The sequence below is a fragment of the Pelmatolapia mariae genome, linkage group LG17 (assembly GCF_036321145.2).
Source record: "Pelmatolapia mariae isolate MD_Pm_ZW linkage group LG17, Pm_UMD_F_2, whole genome shotgun sequence".
In the NCBI taxonomy this organism is placed as follows: domain Eukaryota; kingdom Metazoa; phylum Chordata; class Actinopteri; order Cichliformes; family Cichlidae; genus Pelmatolapia; species Pelmatolapia mariae.
The window spans coordinates 2,499,923-2,519,976 of NC_086242.1; the positions used below are offsets into that span (position 1 = coordinate 2,499,923).

Consider the following 20,054-nt stretch of genomic DNA (forward strand, 5'->3'; position numbering starts at 1 on the left):
CAGGTGTGCCACTTAACGTTAATATGAGATGATTTTAGTTGCACAAAGAGCTGCAAACCTAATAAATTAACAAAATGAAGTGAAGCATTTTAGTAGCATAATTTTGAAAATGTGATTATATTCCTAAACTAAGACAACACTATATTCTCACTCCTCACACAAGGAAAACAATCTCCTTTGATGAGAGACTTGTGCCTAATTATTCTGCTTTCCTGTGGAGGGGCAGTCGTCTGGGGCACGTCACTCTTCTTTGCCTGCGACATCTCTCACCATCGAGAGATCTAACTCGTGATTCATACAGTGAACGACGGTCAGATTAGGGTTGAGTGCGACAGTTGCTCTGCATTAGCCCATTATAGCAGCTATGCCATCAGTTGCAAGGCCAACAACCTGGAGGCAAAACATTTCTTCAGAGATGTTTGTATGTAAATGCTTTCTCGCAGAATGTTACAGATAATAATCCCAGTCCATGAATGCAATTCAGCGGGTTTAAACACTACGCTGTAAAACTGTCTCCTGTGTGGAAAAAGTGATGACCTACATTTTTGTGCAAACGTGCTGCAGCTATCCTACGGATGGCTTTGTGTTAATATTTGTAATATCTCTGTCTATATCTGTCGCTGTTGATAGAAGCGAGAGAGACAGAAGCTAGAGTCATGCTGACATTTATGGCGCTTGATAACAGTGAAAAGCAAAAAGATGGAACCGGAAATGAGCTAAAAAACATATTTTAATTCAGTTAAAGCCAAATTTATTGTATGTGTTGCGGTATTGTTTATGCATTGTATTGGGACTGTTCCCATTTTTACAAAGTATCCGTGACATGATGACGACTGCAAAGCAGAGGCCTAATTACTCATAACATGTAAAAACATCTGTGTGGGTGTATAGATTCCAATAATATATTTTAACAATGAGGTAAAACAACCCCCCCCCCCCAAAAACAAAACGTGCATTTAAGCCTAGAAGATTTGCAGCAACATGCATCACAAAACAATAATCTGACCGTATAAAGATCTCACAGAAAACCTGACACATTGTGCAGCGCTTAACAAATTTATTAGACCACCTGTCATAAAAACAAGAAAACACAAGTTAGAAATATCTCTCTCTCTCTCTCTCTCTCTCTCTCTCTCTATATATATATATATATATATATATATATATATATATATATATATGTATATATATGTATATATATATATATATATGTATATATATATATATATACATATATATACATATATATATGTATATATATGTGTATATATATGTATATATATATATATATATGTATATATATGTGTATATATATATATATATATATATGTGTGTATGTATATATTAGGGGTGCAACGATACACAAAATTCACGGTTCGGTTCGATACTTTGGTGTCACGGTTCGATATTTTTTCGATACAAAAAAATGTTCATGCCTTTTTAATTTGTCATTTATTAAAATTATAAATATATATTTTAACTCAAAAGTACAGTTTTTAAATTTAATGTTGCTGAAACAAAGTAATAAAAAAATAAATATCTGATGGAGAAATCCCTCATCTTTGGAAAAGAGAGTTTATTACAGAGAAATGGCTCTTTCCAAAATAAAAGCTATACTATACGCTTCTTCTGGGCTATATTCTCAGCAGCATATTAAACATATCAGGTCCCCATAAGGAGAATCATGTGCTAACGGCTGTCTAAATGACTCGGGTAAAGTCTGTAGCATGCGTCCTTGTTGTTTTTGTCTGATTCCACTTGTCTTTGCACTAGGATGATGTCGGAGTAAATGTGCAGTCATATTCATTGTGTTCCCACTAGTGCTGTCAGCGTTAATCTGAAATGACGTTAACGCCACAACACGGCAAATCTCCGTTAACGAGCTACCTCGGATCGCCCCGTGCGTGGGGCTGGACGGCGTCAACACGTTAACGAGCAAACTGCACTAACGCAGTAGTTCCCACCCATGTAATTGAACACTGCGTGGCACATCCGACATACTGTTTTACTTTTGTCCATGATGCGCTTACCTTCAGGGTCATACTTCACATGAAGACCAAAATAGTTCCAAAGGCCAGATCTGAATGAGGGTGGGGGAGGTTCAGTTTGCCATGTTGCAACGAGCTAAGCTTCTGTCTTGCTAGCTTGCGCTGTGCTCAGTGGATCTGCGCTCGACAGTGCAGCCTAGGCGGAGTAGTCGAACGCAGATCCACTGAGCTCTCAACACAGACAGCATCGTCAGAAGAAAAGTTGATAAAATAAATTAAAAATCTTGTATTGATCGATACACATGCGTACCGAACCGAAAGCACTGTATCGAACGGTTCAATATCGATACGAGTATCGTTGCACCCCTAATATGTATATATATATATATATATATATATATATATATACATATATATATATATATACATACACACACACACACACACACACACACACACACACACACACACACACACGTATTGTCTCTTAGCTGGAGCCTATCCCAGCTGACTTGGAGTGAGAGGCAGGGTACACCCTGGACAGGTCGTCAGTCTGTCAGAGGCCTAACACATAGACAACCATTCGTACTCACATTCACACCTACGGGCAATTTAGAGTTTTCAGTTAACCTAACCCCACTAACTGCATGTCTTTGGACTGTGGGAGGAAGCCGGAGAGAACCCACGTGGACACAGGGAGAACATGCAAACTCCACACAGAAAGATCCCGGCCTGATGGTGGAACTGAACCCACTGTACTGCATTTATATTTTAGAATTTAAAGCATCATTTTGATTAAAGAGCTTGCTCATGCTGGTGGATTAACCATTAAAGAAACATAAAAAGTGATTTAGGTAATTATCAATATTGTTAAATTAGAGAAGCTGTGGCATAAACCTTAAACCGTGTGGTGGTCTAATAAACTTGTTAGACACAATCTGTATCTTGTCTCTTGTAAGAACTAATAATCTTGTTCATTTCATCCTCCTTCAACACCAAATTTCAATGAAATTTGAAAATTGGTTTTATTTGTTTTCTACATGAGTCAGATTTTATTGGAGGACTGGGGGATCGTAGGAAACGCAGATAAACAAAAATCAATGCATCATTAGAGCCATCGCGTCGCCACAGTTGCCAGCCAGCTCCTCTCTTGGTCTGTGTTTTATGGGAAGAAAATTTTGCACATTATTGCATGCTGGTGCTACTGCGCTGATGCATGACACTCATAGGAGCAATATTGAGGCAAGGCTGTTTCGACTGCTTTGCTTTATTTTTCTCAAACAAAGACGAGCCTGAATCCTAAACTCATTGTTGGTGCATGTGTGTTTGTGTACAGGTGACAGGCACAAGCAGTAAAAAAGTGTGTTTTTTCTTTAAAAAACATGATCTCTGAGTTACTCCTAATAAAGTATAGATTATTATAATTGGATGTTTCCAGAAAAGATGAAATGATAATTCTCTCTATTTGTCTTTTCCAGGTTTGCACGTGAAGCTGTTTGGACAGCACGACAGATACTTACGGAAAGATGAGAAAGAGCAGGAGTGTCCTCACAGTCTCTCCCAACAATGTAAGTCGGCATGTCCCCAAAATATCTCAAAAGGTGCGCGATAGTTTGCATATAACACGCACACCAGGCATTTATCAAGCAGCTTATGACAGCTTGTGTCACTGCAGGGTTCACTTACCTTGTGAAGAATGAGCTATAATGGCTGTTTGGAGTAGAGACCTAACAAAAGACAGGTATTACTGTGGTTATTGGTATGTGTGACAAAGTCACGAATCCGATTTCAATTTAGAGAAAGAAAAAGAGACTGATTAACAGACAGAGAAAATACCAGAGTCCGCAACAGCTTTATTGAAGAGTGAGGCTCATGAACAGTCGAGATGGCGAATGACCAAATCTGTACATTTTATGTACCAGAGTTTCCATGTAGTTATAATCTTTGTTCTTAATGCTTTTAATGCCCCACTCTGTGCACGCTTCCCTGTGTTTTGGCAGCTTCTCTCTGCTTTGCCGTCTCTCTCTCGTCTCTCCTTTGTTAGCTCCGCAGCTCCCATTGTGCGCTCATCTTTTCTTCAACTTCCAACTCTGAGTTTGTTCAGGCTCACAGGCATGTAAAACTAATAACTCACAGACTCGCTCACATTCTGCAAATACAGCTGTTGCTAATAAACTCTTCCCCTGACTTAAATATATGGATGGAGACCCCTAAACTTGCTCTGGGAAAATATCTGGAAATGCAACTATGATATAGTGATGTTATAAAATTAAACCACTTTTTGAAGTTGAAGGAAAAATCCAGGTCATCATTAAATACGGAAAAAAACCAACCTGATACATGGGATGCAAATTTAGAGCTTTAAAGCTCTTCCTTTCTCCATTCCACCACAGTCCATTTGCATTTGAAAATCAGTTGAGTTTATTAGTAGGACACGGTCCTGGGACGGTGCACGTTTAGCACCTAAGCAATTACACAGTACTGTACAGATAGGCAGATTCATTTTGTGGCTGTGGGTGTTTTTTTGCTGAAACATTTCATAGCTGAAGGTGTGGGTGTGCATTACTCAGTCTCTCTGAGTCTTTATCTTTTGCTCTCTGTGTCAGTTTGAAAATTGTGTGCTTTACTGCTTTATCAAAATACATTTGAGTTCTTGTTAGACTTCCAGTGAATTACATTCAGGAACACAGCGTGGGGAGGAGGGAAATGGATTCTGGGTGTGTAAATATTTAATAATATTATTGGGAGACGTATTACTGAAATGGAAGACAAATGTGAAAATGAAGAACAAATGAAAGAGCTGTCAGCTTTTTTTTTTTTCTAGGCTGATGAAAACTGGACAGTCTGTAATAATTGTCCACTGAAATTAAAACTGAAGTGTCCATCTTTTATTCTTAGATTAACATCATTGGGATGCTGCTTATGCAGCCACAGTAAAGCAACAAGTCGTCATAGGCACAAACGTCAATCGCAGCCGGTGACCAAAGATTTCAGGAGGTTTTTACCGACCGGTTAGGGAATTCATGTTTTTCCCGAGCATGAGGTGGTTACCACAGGTTCACTGACCAGTCTGTAAGTTAGTGACTGGGACTTTAGAAGTCATTTTCCCATTTTTGTCTGATGGTTACCAGATAGTCTAGTTCGGTGTTTTTGGAGCCACGGCACATACAGGTCCTTCTCAAAAAATTTGCATATTGTGATAAAGTTCATTATTTCCTGTAATGTATTGATAAACATTAGACTTTCATATATTTTAGATTCATTACACACAACTGAAGTAGTTCAAGCTTTTCATTGTTTTAATATTGATGATTTTGGCATACATAACTCATGAAAACCCAAAATTCCTGTCTCAAAAAATTAGCATATTTCATCCGACCAATAAAAGAAAAGTGTTTTTAATACAAAAAAAGTCAACCTTCAAATAATTATGTTCAGTTATGCACTCAATACTTGGTCGGGAATCCTTTTGCAGAAATGACTGCTTCAATGCGGCGTGGCATGGAGGCAATCAGCCTGTGGCACTGCTGAGGTGTTATGGAGGCTCAGGATGCTTCGATAGCGGCCTTAAGCTCATCCAGAGTGTTGGGTCTTGCGTCTCTCAACTTTCTCTTCACAATATCCCACAGATTCTCTATGGGGTTCAGGTCAGGAGAGTTGGCAGGCCAATTGAGCACAGTAATACCATGGTCAGTAAACCATTTACCAGTGGTTTTGGCACTGTGAGCAGGTGCCAGGTCGTGCTGAAAAATGAAATCTTCATCTCCATAAAGCTTTTCAGCAGATGGAAGCATGAAGTGCTCCAAAATCTCCTGATAGCTAGCTGCATTGACCCTGCCCTTGATAAAACACAGTGGACCAACACCGGCAGCTGACATGGCACCCCAGACCATCACTGACTGTGGGTACTTGACACTGGACTTCAGGCATTTTGGCATTTCCCTCTCTCCAGTCTTCCTCCAGACTCTGGCACCTTGATTTCCGAATGACATTCAAAAGTTGCTTTCATCCGAAAAAAGTACTTTGGACCACTGAGCAACAGTCCAGTGCTGCTTCTCTGTAGCCCAGGTCAGGCGCTTCTGCCGCTGTTTCTGGTTCAAAAGTGGCTTGACCTGGGGAATGCGGCACCTGTAGCCCATTTCCTGCACACGCCTGTACACGGTGGCTCTGGATGTTTCTACTCCAGACTCAGTCCACTTCTTCCGCAGGTCCCCCAAGGTCTGGAATCGGTTCTTCTCCACAATCTTCCTCAGGGTCCGGCCACCTCTTCTCGTTGTGCAGCGTTTTCTGCCACACTTTTTCCTTCCCACAGACTTCCCACTGAGGTGCCTTGATACAGCACTCTGGGAACAGCCTATTCGTTCAGAAATTTCTTTCTGTGTCTTACCCTCTTGCTTGAGGGTGTCAATGATGGCCTTCTGGACAGCAGTCAGGTCGGCAGTCTTACCCATGATTGCGGTTTTGAGTAATGAACCAGGCTGGGAGTTTTTAAAAGCCTCAGGAATCTTTTGCAGGTGTTTAGAGTTAATTCGTTGATTCAGATGGTTAGGTTAATAGCTCGTTTAGAGAACCTTTTCATGATATGCTAATTTTTTGAGATAGGAATTTTGGGTTTTCATGAGTTATGTATGCCAAAATTATCAATATTAAAACACTGAAAGGCTTGAACTACTTCAGTTGTGTGTAATGAATCTAAAATATATGAAAGTCTAATGTTTATCAGTACATTACAGGAAATAATGAACTTTATCACAATATGCTAATTTTTTGAGAAGGACCTGTATTTCACATTAGAAAAATCACACGGCACACCACCACCAAACAAAAATGTCACAAAAAGCATGTAGGGGTGACGGGGCCACAAGTTTGGACTCCTGCCATTGATTGTCATACGTCCAAAACGGCAAACAAGTTCATATCACATGGTTGGTGGTCATGCGTCCACAAAACCTCAACAGAAACCATATGTCCTTGTTCAGTATCACCACATATGTGTTTTATGGTAAAGTACTGCTTGGCTGATGGGTAAGCTAAAATAGTGAAATTATATAAAAGTTGTTCAGCACTCAAATTATTGTGAGAGAGCTCAGATAGCAATTACCTCCTGTTTTTAGTTTTTATGCTAAGCTATGCTAATCACCTCTCACCTGTAACTTTAAAGTTGATGCCCTGACATGAGACTGGTATTAATCTTCAAATATCACTTTTCATATGTTTCTAGGCAAAAAGTCCAGAAAATGTCACCAGAATCAGTTCAGGTTGTCGTGTATCATCAGCCATGTTCTTACTAGTGAAAACGCTCATATTTGGTTTGAGGGTGCTGTGTGAAGCAGAATTCATGTTAGCACGTTTCTGTTCATTTTAGTAGCTCTTTTGCTAAACTGAGCAATTTTAGATTTGCAACCAATGCGTAGGTGTTTGTGTACAGACCTCCAAAAAACCAACGGACAGTAGAAGATGGTGCTGTGTGTAAGATGAAGGGCGACTGTTTAAAAAGTTCAAAATGAAAGGAAATGAGTTAAACAGAGCAGAGAGAACCACAACGATGACTCGTGTCTTTATTAAAGGACTGACAATAGCACCTGCAAATAACAAAAACGGTCCACATTATTGTTCCATTTATTTTTGACACTGCCCCCTGGTGACAGTACACCGAAACAACATGTAGACCAGTCATTTTCAAACTGTGGTACGCGGGCTCCCTCTAGTGGTACGCGGGAAGTCTCCCAAAATATTTTTAAGAATAAATAATACTCCATGTTCTGATTGAGGGATTTCTGAAAAATTCAAACGTACAGCTCTGCTATCACTTCCTACATAAATTAAGACAGAAAACTAAACAGCAGTGACGTTTGTAGGGTTACTGAAGTTGGGCTAGCTGGTATAAATTGATGTGCTACGTGATTGCTAGCGACACAGCTATGTTAGCATAACATAAACACAGTGAAGCTGGAGGATGAACGCTAACTTTTTTCCACTGGATAAAAGTTAATGTGAGGCTGGCAGGATGCTGTAAACGGACCAAACTTCAGTCAGGTGAACAACTGAGATAATCCATCCACAATACGAGGTTAGTCATTAATATACTGCTGCATGGGCTGGGCTGTAGTTACATGCAGGGTTTTAAAAACTGAGCTTTAACCTCCTAGGACCTGGTGTCCACATATGTGGACATCACATTTTGGGTTATTTAGACCAAAATACTCAATTTTGCTCTACAGGGGCCTGATATCCACTTACGAGGACATTATACTGCTACTGTTCTATCAAAATTTTAAACGAATATCCTCATATGTGGCTCTCGTTTTTCTTAAAAACAAAAATAAGGTAAAAAAAAAAAATCTGGTAATTCTTTGTTTTTACATTCATCGGGCTAATGCAGTACAGTTGTTATTATTAGAGATGGACCGATCCGATATTACGTATCGGTATCGGTCCGATACTGACGTAAATTGCTGGATCGGATATCGGTGAGAAATAAAAAATGTAATCCGATCCATTAAATATCAAAAAAGCACCTCACAAAACTTGCGACACGGCGTAAATCGGCTCATAACCGTAGCATGTCGGAGCAGTGTGCTCACGTGATAGAGCGGCTGTGTGTATTTGTAGCCTCGCTAGCAATCCAGCATTTCATCTCCGAGGAAGTTATCCCAGAGAGCAGTAAAGCAAGTGTGTAAGTTCATCTCTGAATGTTTGTAAAGCGTACCTACGTTAAGCTTAACCGATATATGGAGCGACTGCCTCTCTCTCTCTCCCTCTCCTGCCGCTACTTCATGAAACTGCTTAATGATCAGCTGATCGGCTTTTCTGTCGTGAGTCCGTCTCTCTTCTTTGTTTTTGGCCCACTTTGCACCAGAAAGAGGAAACCAGCGGCTGAACAACAGCAGCACGTTTAACCTTGATAAGCTGTTGTTAGAATTTATTTAATATTACTTTCTAGACCAGGATCCTTTTCTACGTAGCTGACGGCTGGTAACTGTGCAGGGGCGGATCTAGCAAAGTTTAGCCAGGGGGGCCGATAGGGCATTAATAGGGAAAAGGGGGCACAAAGACATACTTTTCTTTCTTATTCTCATTTAAAATGTCTAGCTTTTAATAAATAATTATCTGAATCTTACGCCCAAAGTTTTAATCTGATGTAAAATGTATAGAAGTCCATTACTGTATATAGTAACTGTTAAGTCTAATATACCCTAGTAAGCTATACTACTTTTTCCTTTGGGAAGGTACCATCTGTGCAGTCTGCAATTCTGTAGAAGAAAGATGTTGAATCTATTTAATTATTCTTGAAAAATAATTTATTTCTGTGCATTTTTTTTTCACACTGCATCAAATTAAAGTTGATTACGTTGATTAAGCATCATGAGGTGGGGGGTGGTTCCCTTTTTTTTTTTTTTTTGCTGGGAGTTTGCAACCCTATTAGTTAGGTTGCTTAATATTTCTGCTAAGTACTCTTTAAAATACCAGAATAGGAAGGATGGAGTAGGTTTAAGTTTATTAGATTGATCAGTATTGCTGAACTATGAAATATTTTGGGTGCAGTGTATTTTTTACATACAGGTATAACAGAATAGCTTTAGTGTTGTTGTTTATTTAAACTTGAGTATGAACTTATACAAAATGCAGCAAGATATTAAAAAAACAGTTTTATTGATTAAAAAACACACTATATCGGATTAATATCGGTATCGGCAGATATCCAAATTTATGATATCGGTATCGGTATCGGACATAAAAAAGTGGTATCGTGCCATCTCTAGTTATTATTATCACATCATGTTTATAACAATTAAAATAAATATACTACTGTACTTTAATGTAGGTCATAAAGGTGGTACTTTAAGAGCCATATATTTTATGAGGTGGTACTCATTGTGAAAAGTTTGAGAACCACTAAAGTAGACGATGTTCTGGAAAGCTCTCCGTAAGCCCGGGCTTTAAGGCGTTTGTGAATCAATAAAGTAATGTGTGTTTAGGTGGGACACTTCCACTGGATTTTAGCTCTAGCCAAAGGGATTTGGTTTAGCTGGTGATGCTTAGCTGGGATTTTACCGGATTGGTGTAAGTGAGAGTAGCTATGCCAGTGAGTGTTTGGGTCATGAAGCTGGAGACTGCAGTGGAGAAGATTGCTGTATGTCTTTAAGTACAGTGAGGTTGGATGCGAGGTGATAGTTTGTGCAGGGAGATGTTTGTTTGTGTGTGTGTGTGTGTGTGTGTGTGTGAGAGAGAGAGATTAGACTCTGCTGTGCGGAGGGCAGGACAAATTAAATAATATCTGTAAGTCCCACAGACCTAATGACCTCATTCCCATGCAGATCACAGCTAACCAGTTGTGACCTGATCAGGTCTGTCTCTCCATCTCTCTGTTTGTCTGTGGATTAGTTTAGTGCTCGTCTGTGTGAGTGCACTTGAATGCACGCTGCCATTTGTGTGTGACTCTGCATATTTATGCGCACATAAGTGCACACACAGTTAACGGAGCTCTGAGTATTTAGCTGACCTTCAATTAGAGTCTGTTTCCTAGGGCTTACAAGAAAGTGTGCCTGGGCAAGCATCTCTCTCATCAAGTTTCCACACTGTAATATTTCCATTAGGGCAACGGTCCCCAACCTTTTTTGTGCCACGGACCGGTTTATGCCCGACAATATTTTCACGGACCGGCCTTTAAGGTGTCGCGGATAAATACAACAAAATAAAACTAGTACCGGTACCGAAAAAAGAAGATTTATTCATAACACACGTGAAAAGACCCAGGAAAACTGTGTTAACAATAAAAAACGTTAACAAAATAACTCTGAAAACCGATAAAACCCCTGAAAACCATACATTTCACACCTGAGCCTCAACTCTCGCGGCCTGGTACCAAACGACTCACGGACCGGTACCGGTCCGAGGCCCGGGGGTTGGGGACCGCTGCATTAGGGGATACAGGTATAATTTAACCTTTGAACTTTAAATCCAAACTAAAAAATGAATGACAAGATGACAAAGTTTTCCTTAAAACATGCTGCATCTGAAAGTGTTCATTAATGTTACTGGAGGACTAGTATGTCTTTTCCATAGTAGACTTTCTGGTAAACTAAAGAACATGCACACCACACACAGAGGGGCCCTGCCTGGGTTCAAACCCAGGACTCTCTTGGTGTGTGGCAGTGGTTAGGCCAATAAGCAGTCATCTAAAAATCTAATCCAGCGGTCCCCAACCATTTTTTGCACCACGGACCGGTTTAATGTCAGACAACATTTTCACAGACCGGGCTTTAAGGTGTCACAGGTAAATACAACAAAATAAAATGATATGACGAATATTTTGTAAACATAATAATAAATGCAAAGTCACTGTGTAATTGTGTAACTTTGTTAGCAGCGTGCTTCTGAAATGCGCCAAAAACACTGACAATTGACTATGTGCACGTTAGCATATGCTACTTCCGGTGCGGAAACTCCTGTGGGGAGCTTTGTTTCCGGTGTCCTATTCGCGCCCTGTTTACGGTCCAAAACAAGTTAAGCAAATGAATAAATCAAGCGGCGATTTACATTTCTATAGATGTCTTGGGCATTTACCCAATATATCTGTAAATGATGTTCATCGACTTGTCGATATTTTTCCCCCAGCGCCTCTCTTTTTCTCAAAAGAGAAAAGGGATTCAAATGTTATATTTCTCAGTACCTGTAAACAGCGGTCCCTCGTTTATCGCGGGTGTTATGTTCTAAAAATAACCAGCGATAGGTGAAATCAAGTAGCCAATTTTATTTTTTGACACATGGACATCGTGGACATACAGTATTTGTACATTTTACAGTACTGCACTTCAGAGTCACACTGCTAGCGATCGATGTGGCGATTGTGTACTGTACAGGAGAGAGGTCACGGAGGAGATCGTCTGCAGCGATCAGGACGCAGGACACAATGTGATGTAAAAACAAAAAAGCATGCAAACCTGCACTAAAAAAATCTGCGAAACAGCGAGGTGAAAGGTGAACCGCGTTATAGCGAGGGACCACTGTAATTCTGAAGGTAAGTCACAACATACCCTTCGTAAATACTAATGTATAGAAACCCTTACCAGCAATCATTCATTTTTTGTGTGGCTTTTTTTCACGGTTTGTTAACATGCTGTGTAGGTGTGTACTTGACTAGCTGATATCGACATAACGGGGAAACATCTGGTTTGACTATTGTTCACCTGTAGTTTGAATGCTGAACATTTGCCTGTTTAAATCATAAGACCAGTCACTATACAGAGATGTGCTTCTGAATGTGGATGATGTGTCTTCTGATTCTGTAATGCAGTTCTGCTTGTGTTGAGTGATGTAAACAGCTGATCGATCTAAACTCTTTAAACGTCAAAATTGATCATTAGATTTTTTATGACACAACAGTGGTGAGTGTTCCCACCTTCTGCTCTTTGTAACTTAACGCGATCTTTCCGTTTTCGAGTTTTGGACATGATTTTGGAGTATATCTTCGCAGTAGCGATTGACCGCAAAGTAAAGCTACCGGAAATGTACAACCCCACATCCGGTCTCAAACCAGGAAGTTAGCATTTTCTCGTGCACATAGTCAATAACGTCCTCCTCTATGCCCCTTAATGCTCTCTGGTCGCTATGGTAATGGGTAAATATTTCTTTCAAAATAAGACACACAACGACAACGCGGGAAAAGACCCAGGGAAACCGAGTTAACGATAAAAATCCTGAAAACCACCCGAGCCTCAACTCTCGCGGTCCGGTACCAAACGACTCATGGACCGGGACCGGTCCGTGGCCCACGGGTTGGGGACCGCTGAGCTACTGTTTATTGTGAATGATTCAGAGGCCCTGTCCACAGGTACATTAGTGTTTAGGTATAAAAATCATAGAAAATCTTTTTTTCTATGATTTTCGTTCCCATATAAACTGAAAACTGAACTTTTGGAAAAGTCCTTCCAGGGTGTAGATTTTTAAGAACTCTATTTCTGTGTTTACTGGTAGAAAAATAAAAGGAGGATTTTGTCTTACAATGGTGAAAAGATTGTTTTTATTCTCATTAATGATGCTGTGTTAGGATTCTGATTTCTGACATTTCTATACTGTTAGGGTTAGAGCACCGCTTGTTGCACGGCGTGCTCTTAAGAGTGCTTGACATCGTTTAACATTTGAATGTAAGCGTAGCTTGACCTTGACATATTTATTTTGTAGTGAGTCTGTCCTCCCCAGAGAAAAGAGCGGCACTGGTTTCTTGACGAGGTTCCTACAGTGAACTAAACCTGACCAAACCTTAATCACAGCTGTGGAAAACCAGAAAACATGAATGACTCGTGTCTCATTCATTAATCATATGTGTAAGTATTTTAGAGAGCAGTGACAAACATTGTTAGTGTGGTGAGGGGCTGCGACAGACCAGAAAAATCTCATATGGAAAGATGCTGAAATGCAACAATTAATCATGTGGTGTTTGTCTTTTGGTCACTCTTTTTATCCCCTTTCTTCCATTTCCCTTTTTCTGACCTTTAACCTCTCTTGCTGCCTCTCTCACTTGTCACCATTTCACATTTTTTTCTGCCTCCATCTCTTCTTCTGTCATTGTGGAGAACTCTCACGCTCTCCCGTTCTGGTTGGCAGGCTTGTATTTACACGGTGCGCGGGTCAAACCGAACAGCTGTTCATTCTCCAATCACAGAGCTTGTAAGCGGAGGGTTGAATTTATTTGTCGGCAACAGTTCAACGCTTTCTCTCCATCTCTTCTTCCAGCCCTCAGTGCTTTGGCCTGCTCTCAGCAGCCGTTTCTGTATCAGTCTTAGCGTACGCTACTCTAACTCCACCCGCTTCTTACTTTCTCTTTTGTGTGTGTGGTCAGGGGCAGTGATGCTTGTTACCACAGCAACAATGAGTCTTCTCCTGCGGCGCCTTCGGATTATGTGCGCTGTGACCTCGTGCACTTTGCCCTCCAGTCGTTCACGTGGCACTGTTTTAGCCTCGCACTTTGTGGGTCGCTGCATATCTTTGTGTTAGTTTGGTTGTATTTAAGCGCACTGATTGAGAGTGATATTTAATTATAGCCACACAGGATAGTTTTGAATGAGCTCGTAGATCTTTGTCTGATTTTTGTCTGTGTAATGCAAACCACAAATCGCTGCTTTCGAGAGGGTGGTGAGTATACGGAGGATGTTTCCTCATAAACGGTTGGCGAGGATGGTTTGCAGGCGGATTGCAGTGGATTTCTTGTGCTTTGTTACATCTCCTCATCTTCTGTCTCTCCGATAAATTGTCCATCAACACATATTGAAAAAAAAAAAGAAGAAGCTGAAATCACTTTAAAAAATGGCCTTGGGCAAATTACACCCAGCATGTGGTTTTTTTTTTTCGTGTTCACCCTCCGACAAGCTAAATTTATCAGACGTCACGCATTTTTCTGTGGCGAGGGAAAGTAGGCAATTTATTTTATCTCTCGTCTGAGACGCAGGGATCAGGCTATTTCACAGTGATAAAGAAAAGATGAAGATAAAAGAAAGGAAAGCAGGGATAGTAATTCACCAAACAGTTTTATTAATATCCGGTCCTTCTGTCAACCTCAGTGGAATATTTCATCACTTTCAGCAGCATATAAATTGAAGTGAATGGTGTTATTAGACCTAGAACGGCCTTTTATTGAAAGACAAAATTATGTCTGTGTTGTTCCGTTAAACATAGAATACATTTTTTATGTTCAAAGTAATTATATATTTCATGTCTTTTTGAATCTGCAGAACCATGCAAGGTTGCAAGTCTGAAGAACAAATAAATGCCACAGACTTTCAGGCTTGTGTATAAATCTGCAGCTGCAAACGTTTGCTGTTTGCTTGCATTTGCTTGCATGCACAGGTCGGTGTTTCTCCTTATGTTTATGCAAAAAGCACAGCATAATGCAAGATGGACGTGCATATTGCTGGAAGCTTTGGTCAGCTGTGTTTTAGAGAATACTAATCAGTTTCTTTCAGATGCTCTTCTATTTACTCTCTCTCTGTAGTTGTCTCTCTCTTTCCTTTCTCTCTGCCTGACTCACCCTTCCTTCCCTGAGCTGTTCCTGCCATTCCCGATGTTATCCTCTCACTTACGTTAGTCTCTGTTAGACCTTTCCCCTGCTATTCCTGATCTACATCCTTGCCTCTCTTCCCTTTCCCACTCTCCGGACGTCCGCCCTTCTAACCGATGGGAGTATGTTTTCTCAGTTCATCTCTTCTTTTTTTTTCTCCTCTTTTGTTTTGTTGACTTGAGCACGGAGGGATTTGAGTGTCAGTGGAGGCGAATGACAAATGGGAAAGATGCCAAGGATGCCCTGTTACGCATTGTGCTTACAGTGTTGGAAAATCCATAAATAACACTCAGTTATGAGTGAAGCATGAATGTTTTGTTGTCCATTTAACTGTAAAAGAAAGGTTTCTTCAAGGGCAGTGCCCTGCTGGCACTAATTAGTAAAAAGTCTTTCAAGGAAGAAAAAGCTTCTTCCCGTTAAAGTGAAACTAAAACTTTAACATAGTTGGAAAACATTACATTACATGGATTACATTTAATTAAAACTATGAAAACAAGGTATGTGAGAAATACAATGAATGATGTTCAGCATAGTCGTCTTTTTTCTACTTCTTCATTTAAAAAACAAAAAACTGCTCTTGTTTTGTCTAGAGGTACAAATCCAGCAGCGGGGGACAGTTATGGAACAAAATTCCTTGCCAGTTTGATAGTATTTAAAGAAAATCCACAGCTCAACCATGCTTTTATCCATTTGTCCTTTCATGCATTTGTCTTGTGGCTACAGTAGCACAGGCAGTGGCTCAACTTTGACTCATTCCTGAGTGACTGAGTTCTTCGCTTTATCTCTGAGCCCTGACACACTGGGCGAATTGTTTGGTCACTACCCGTAGCTTTGACAGTCCAGTATAGCCACTGCCATAAAACACACGAGAATCTCATCTGTAGCCTTAGACAGAGAGTCATATTGATTAAGGAGAGATCATTTGGAAGAACAGAACATGGTTTATTGAGATATGGAATTCACTCGAGCTATTTGGTTGTTAGACTCTGATAACCCATCATAGATGGATGGGATCTCAGTGGTTATAGGGATCAGGACCTGAAGGAGTTACATTGCACGAATGAGAGTCTGAAAGGTAAAATGACAGAAAAGTGCTGTAATTTAAAGCACGCAGAAACGAGGCCGATTGGCTCAGAGAAGGCAGGCAAGAAGACGACTGGACTAGAGCAGTGTCGTTAGCATCCAGTTTGACGGTGTGGGGAAAATGGAAGTGATGTAAAGAACAGACCAGCACCACCAATAGAACTGCACTTGAAATAACTGCTTTATTTTTAAGCTATGAGGAAATGATCCATCATTGACCCGATGGGGCCACTGATGGGTTTGTAGCTCTGATTTTCATTTGTGTGCATTTGAAAGAGGCCATCTGCCCAAGCATGGGCAAATCTCCAATTTAAAAAACAATTTAAAACTCAAAACACTCTGAACAGATTATACGGCAGTGAGCACAGGGCCCACTAGAGGACGTCAGACCCTCAGGTTACCCTCGTGAAGTCTGTTTCTGATTGTTTGGTCCGAAACTTTCTCATTAGTGGCCTGCTGGAGGTTATTTTGGAGCTCTGGCAGTGCTCACCCTGCTCCTCCTTGCACAAAGGAGCAGATACCACTCCTGCTAATGGGTTGAGGACCTTCTACGACCCTGTCCAGCTCTCCTAGAGTAACTGCCTGTCTCCTGGAATCGCCTCCACGCTCTTCAGACTGCGCTGGGAGACACAGCAAACCTTCAGGCAATGGCATCCTGGAAACGTTGGACTACATGTACAGCCTCTGTAGGTTCCAGTTATCACCTCATGCTACCAGTAGTGACACTGACCGTAGGCAAATGCAAAACTAGTGAAAAACAGTCAGAAAAGATGAGAATGTCAGTCGTCTCCACCTGTAAAACCATGTGTGTTTGGGGGTTGTCTCATTGTTGCCCCTCCAGTGACACCTGTTGTTAATTTCATTGACGCCAAAGCAGCTGAAACAGATTACCAACCCCCTCTGCTACTTACCTGATCTGTTCCTTTCATTTTAGCAGTATATAAGCAGCTTTTGTTTTATGGTTACATTCTGTTTCGACCACTAGCAGTTGTCGGCAAGTTCTCCGAAATATTTGTTTATGGTCAAAATAATAATTAGGAGGGCGAAGAATGAAATGAGTTGACATTAAGAGCCAGGTAGGAGGTGAGCTGGTGGATGGTTTGGATGATAAATGTTTTAAAATGTTTAAAACAAAGTTGAAATGTTTATCAGGCAGTTCCATAATCTTGACCATGCATTTACTGGTGTAACCCTTTCAGACATAATTCATTTTCAACAGTTATTTTCAGCAGTATGTCTCTAGCATATCTCTCTATGAGTCATACCCAAGCATCTTCTAAGACTGTTGAGTTAAAGTTGGAGAAAAATCATTTTCATCATTGAAGGAAACCATTGCTGTGTACTGTGAATGGTCCAAGGACTTTTTGCTGTGGTACAAAGACATCATGCTCCCCATTATTATAAACATAGGTGACATTAACCTTAGATTTCTCTTTGTAAAGGAGAGTCATAAATCATACAACAGCAGAAGGGTTGTGTAAGGTTGCTGTTTGAACAAATAACTAATGTTGTTGTTTTTCTGTGGGCTGTCTCAAAGGGCTGCGGCACATGTTTGTTGTAGTATTTGATATAAAGGTGGGCTTGAGAGGGCTGCATGTAAATGTGCATCTCTGTGGTTATCTTACTAACAGCTGAGGCTTTGTGACCTTGCTTCTGGGACTGTATTTTTGTATGTGTGTGCCTAGAAAGGTGAATAGAAGTGTTCTCATTTGTATGATGTGTATCTATGCGAGAGTAATGAACTTGTCACTGTCTCCATACTAAGTGGTCCCAGGGAAACAACGAGGCCACCGGGGTTGTGCTGCTAATGGACTTCTGCACTGGACACATCCTGATCACGCACAGTTACACACCCCTCACATACACACTCATTGCATCAGGTTGTGTAAAGACAGCAGGTAGCACATGTGGAAGGAACGAGTAAAAGTGTAGTCTCTCAGGCTTTAATCTAAAAATCAGTATAATTGTCAGTTTCCACTGTGAATCTTTAAAATTCAGATATGTTTTTAGAACTACAGAAACGCCCAGAAGTTTAGGACGAACTGTTGAAAACACAAAGCAGCAGCTCAGTACATTTTGGCATGTAGACATGGTCAATACAACCTGCTAAAGTTCAAACTAAGTTTTAGAATGGGGAAGAGAGGTGCCGGACAGGCTGGCTTGTGTATTTCAGAAACTGCTGATCTGCTGGGATTCTCTACCACAACCATCTGTAGGGTCTGCAGAAACAGGCTGGAAAAAAATAAATATTCAGTGAGGGACCGTCCTTCGGGAGTAAATGTCTTGTGGGTGTCAGAGGTCAGAGGACAATGGCCAGACTGCTTCAAGCTTTTTGGAAGGCAATAGAAACTCAAGTAACAGTGTGTTACACAACCAAAGTCTGCAGAAAAACCTTTCTGAATGCATAAAACTCTAGATTGGAATAACGTCTAATTTGAGGAGTCTTAAATTCTGCTGAGGCATTCAGATGGAAGGGTCAGAATGGCATGTAAACAAGATGAAAGCACATGTATACAGACTTAAAGTAGTTTTGAGACATCCAAAGTCTCAATAAATGCATCTATTTGTTGCTTCAGACAGCTCAATCGGCATCAGGAGTTTATGATGGCGAGCGAAAAGATTTGGATGGAAATACAGAATCGCAAAAACTGAATAGCATTGTTGTAAATGTTGGGTGGTCAATCAAAGATACGACGGGCAAATTCACTCATTATAAAATTGTGCATATGTGTGTGACACAGGACCCACAAACACACACTTCTGGGTTGTGCTTATAATTGTGCTTTATTTAAAAACAATGTCTTTTCTCCTGCGGTTTCCGGCACCAGCCTCGGACGCAGCCATTCTGTCACTTCCATTGTGTGTTCGCTCCTTCTCACTGCCAAAGACATAAGACAGGTCTCCCTCATTAAACAGTCCTGTACACCTGTTGCCTCCCCGCCTCTGCGCTGCCCTGTGAGCTCACTGCATCACCCCTCCTCTGCAGCAGGCCAAAGACCACCCCCCCGCCACAATGTGTTATTATATGCCAGTCAAACTTCATAAAATGGGCTTCGGATCTAACAACTCGTGTTGGAAATGTCCATCACCTATTGGTACTGTTCTTCCTTTATTGTGGTCTTTTGGGTTTTTTGGGAACAAATAATCCAATGCATTGATGAGTGGCTCCATAGGCCTCTATTAGAACCTCCTCAGCTGTGCCTATTAAGAGATTGGACTATTTTACCCAGCATATGTCCAAGTGACAATATGGTCTAGCGTCGGCGGGCTTCATAACTGCCACCGGGTGAGCCGGACCAAACCAGAATTTGCGGAATGGCTGAAGTTGAGGACAGACTCTGGCTTGTTTGAGTAACTGGTGGCAAGGACTAAAACTGCCAAGGAAAGCTCCAGGAATTGTGGCCTGGCTTTATGAAATATATAAAAAAATATAATGGCAAGATGCCTTTTCCATCCTTTTCTATTTCTACAGCCACTGAGTTTCATAGAATCCTTATTGGTTCCATTATTTTCTCCCTGCCAGTACTTGGGTACTTTCTCTGATTGCCCAGATTGTAAATATGTTCAGTTTGTGTTCTGTTTGAGTTAAAATAAAAACCTCAAGCCAAGTTCCTGTCAACTTATTTCTCAGTTGACTAAATGAGGGGAAATCATTAGACTAACCGACTAGTCTAAAACTAAGAAACACTCAGGTGTTAAGTTAAATTTGAAAATCTTTTAGTGAACAGTATCAAAAACTAATAACAAAGGCATTTGAAACCATTTATCACCTCGCATCATGCATTATCAGCATTGCATGTAATACAGTGTTGTCTGTTTAATGTTATATGAATAAACCAATGTTAAATATAATATGAAAACGTATTACTACAAAAGAAAGAATTATCACGAATTATTAAAATATGAAAAACTGACTTCTGAAGAAC

At 40.5% G+C, this 20,054-nt stretch overlaps 1 protein-coding gene across 1 annotated transcript in view; it reads left to right on the plus strand.

Annotated features, from left to right (window-relative positions):
- Positions 1 to 20,054, plus strand: part of pde4ba (phosphodiesterase 4B, cAMP-specific a) — a 203,619-nt gene that overhangs the window by 28,945 nt on the left and 154,620 nt on the right. Inside the window, exon 2 of the mRNA XM_063460668.1 lies at positions 3,467 to 3,556. Within this exon, the coding sequence (XP_063316738.1) occupies positions 3,515 to 3,556 (42 nt within the window). The 5' untranslated portion in view covers positions 3,467 to 3,514. The remainder of the gene's footprint in view (positions 1 to 3,466; positions 3,557 to 20,054) is intronic.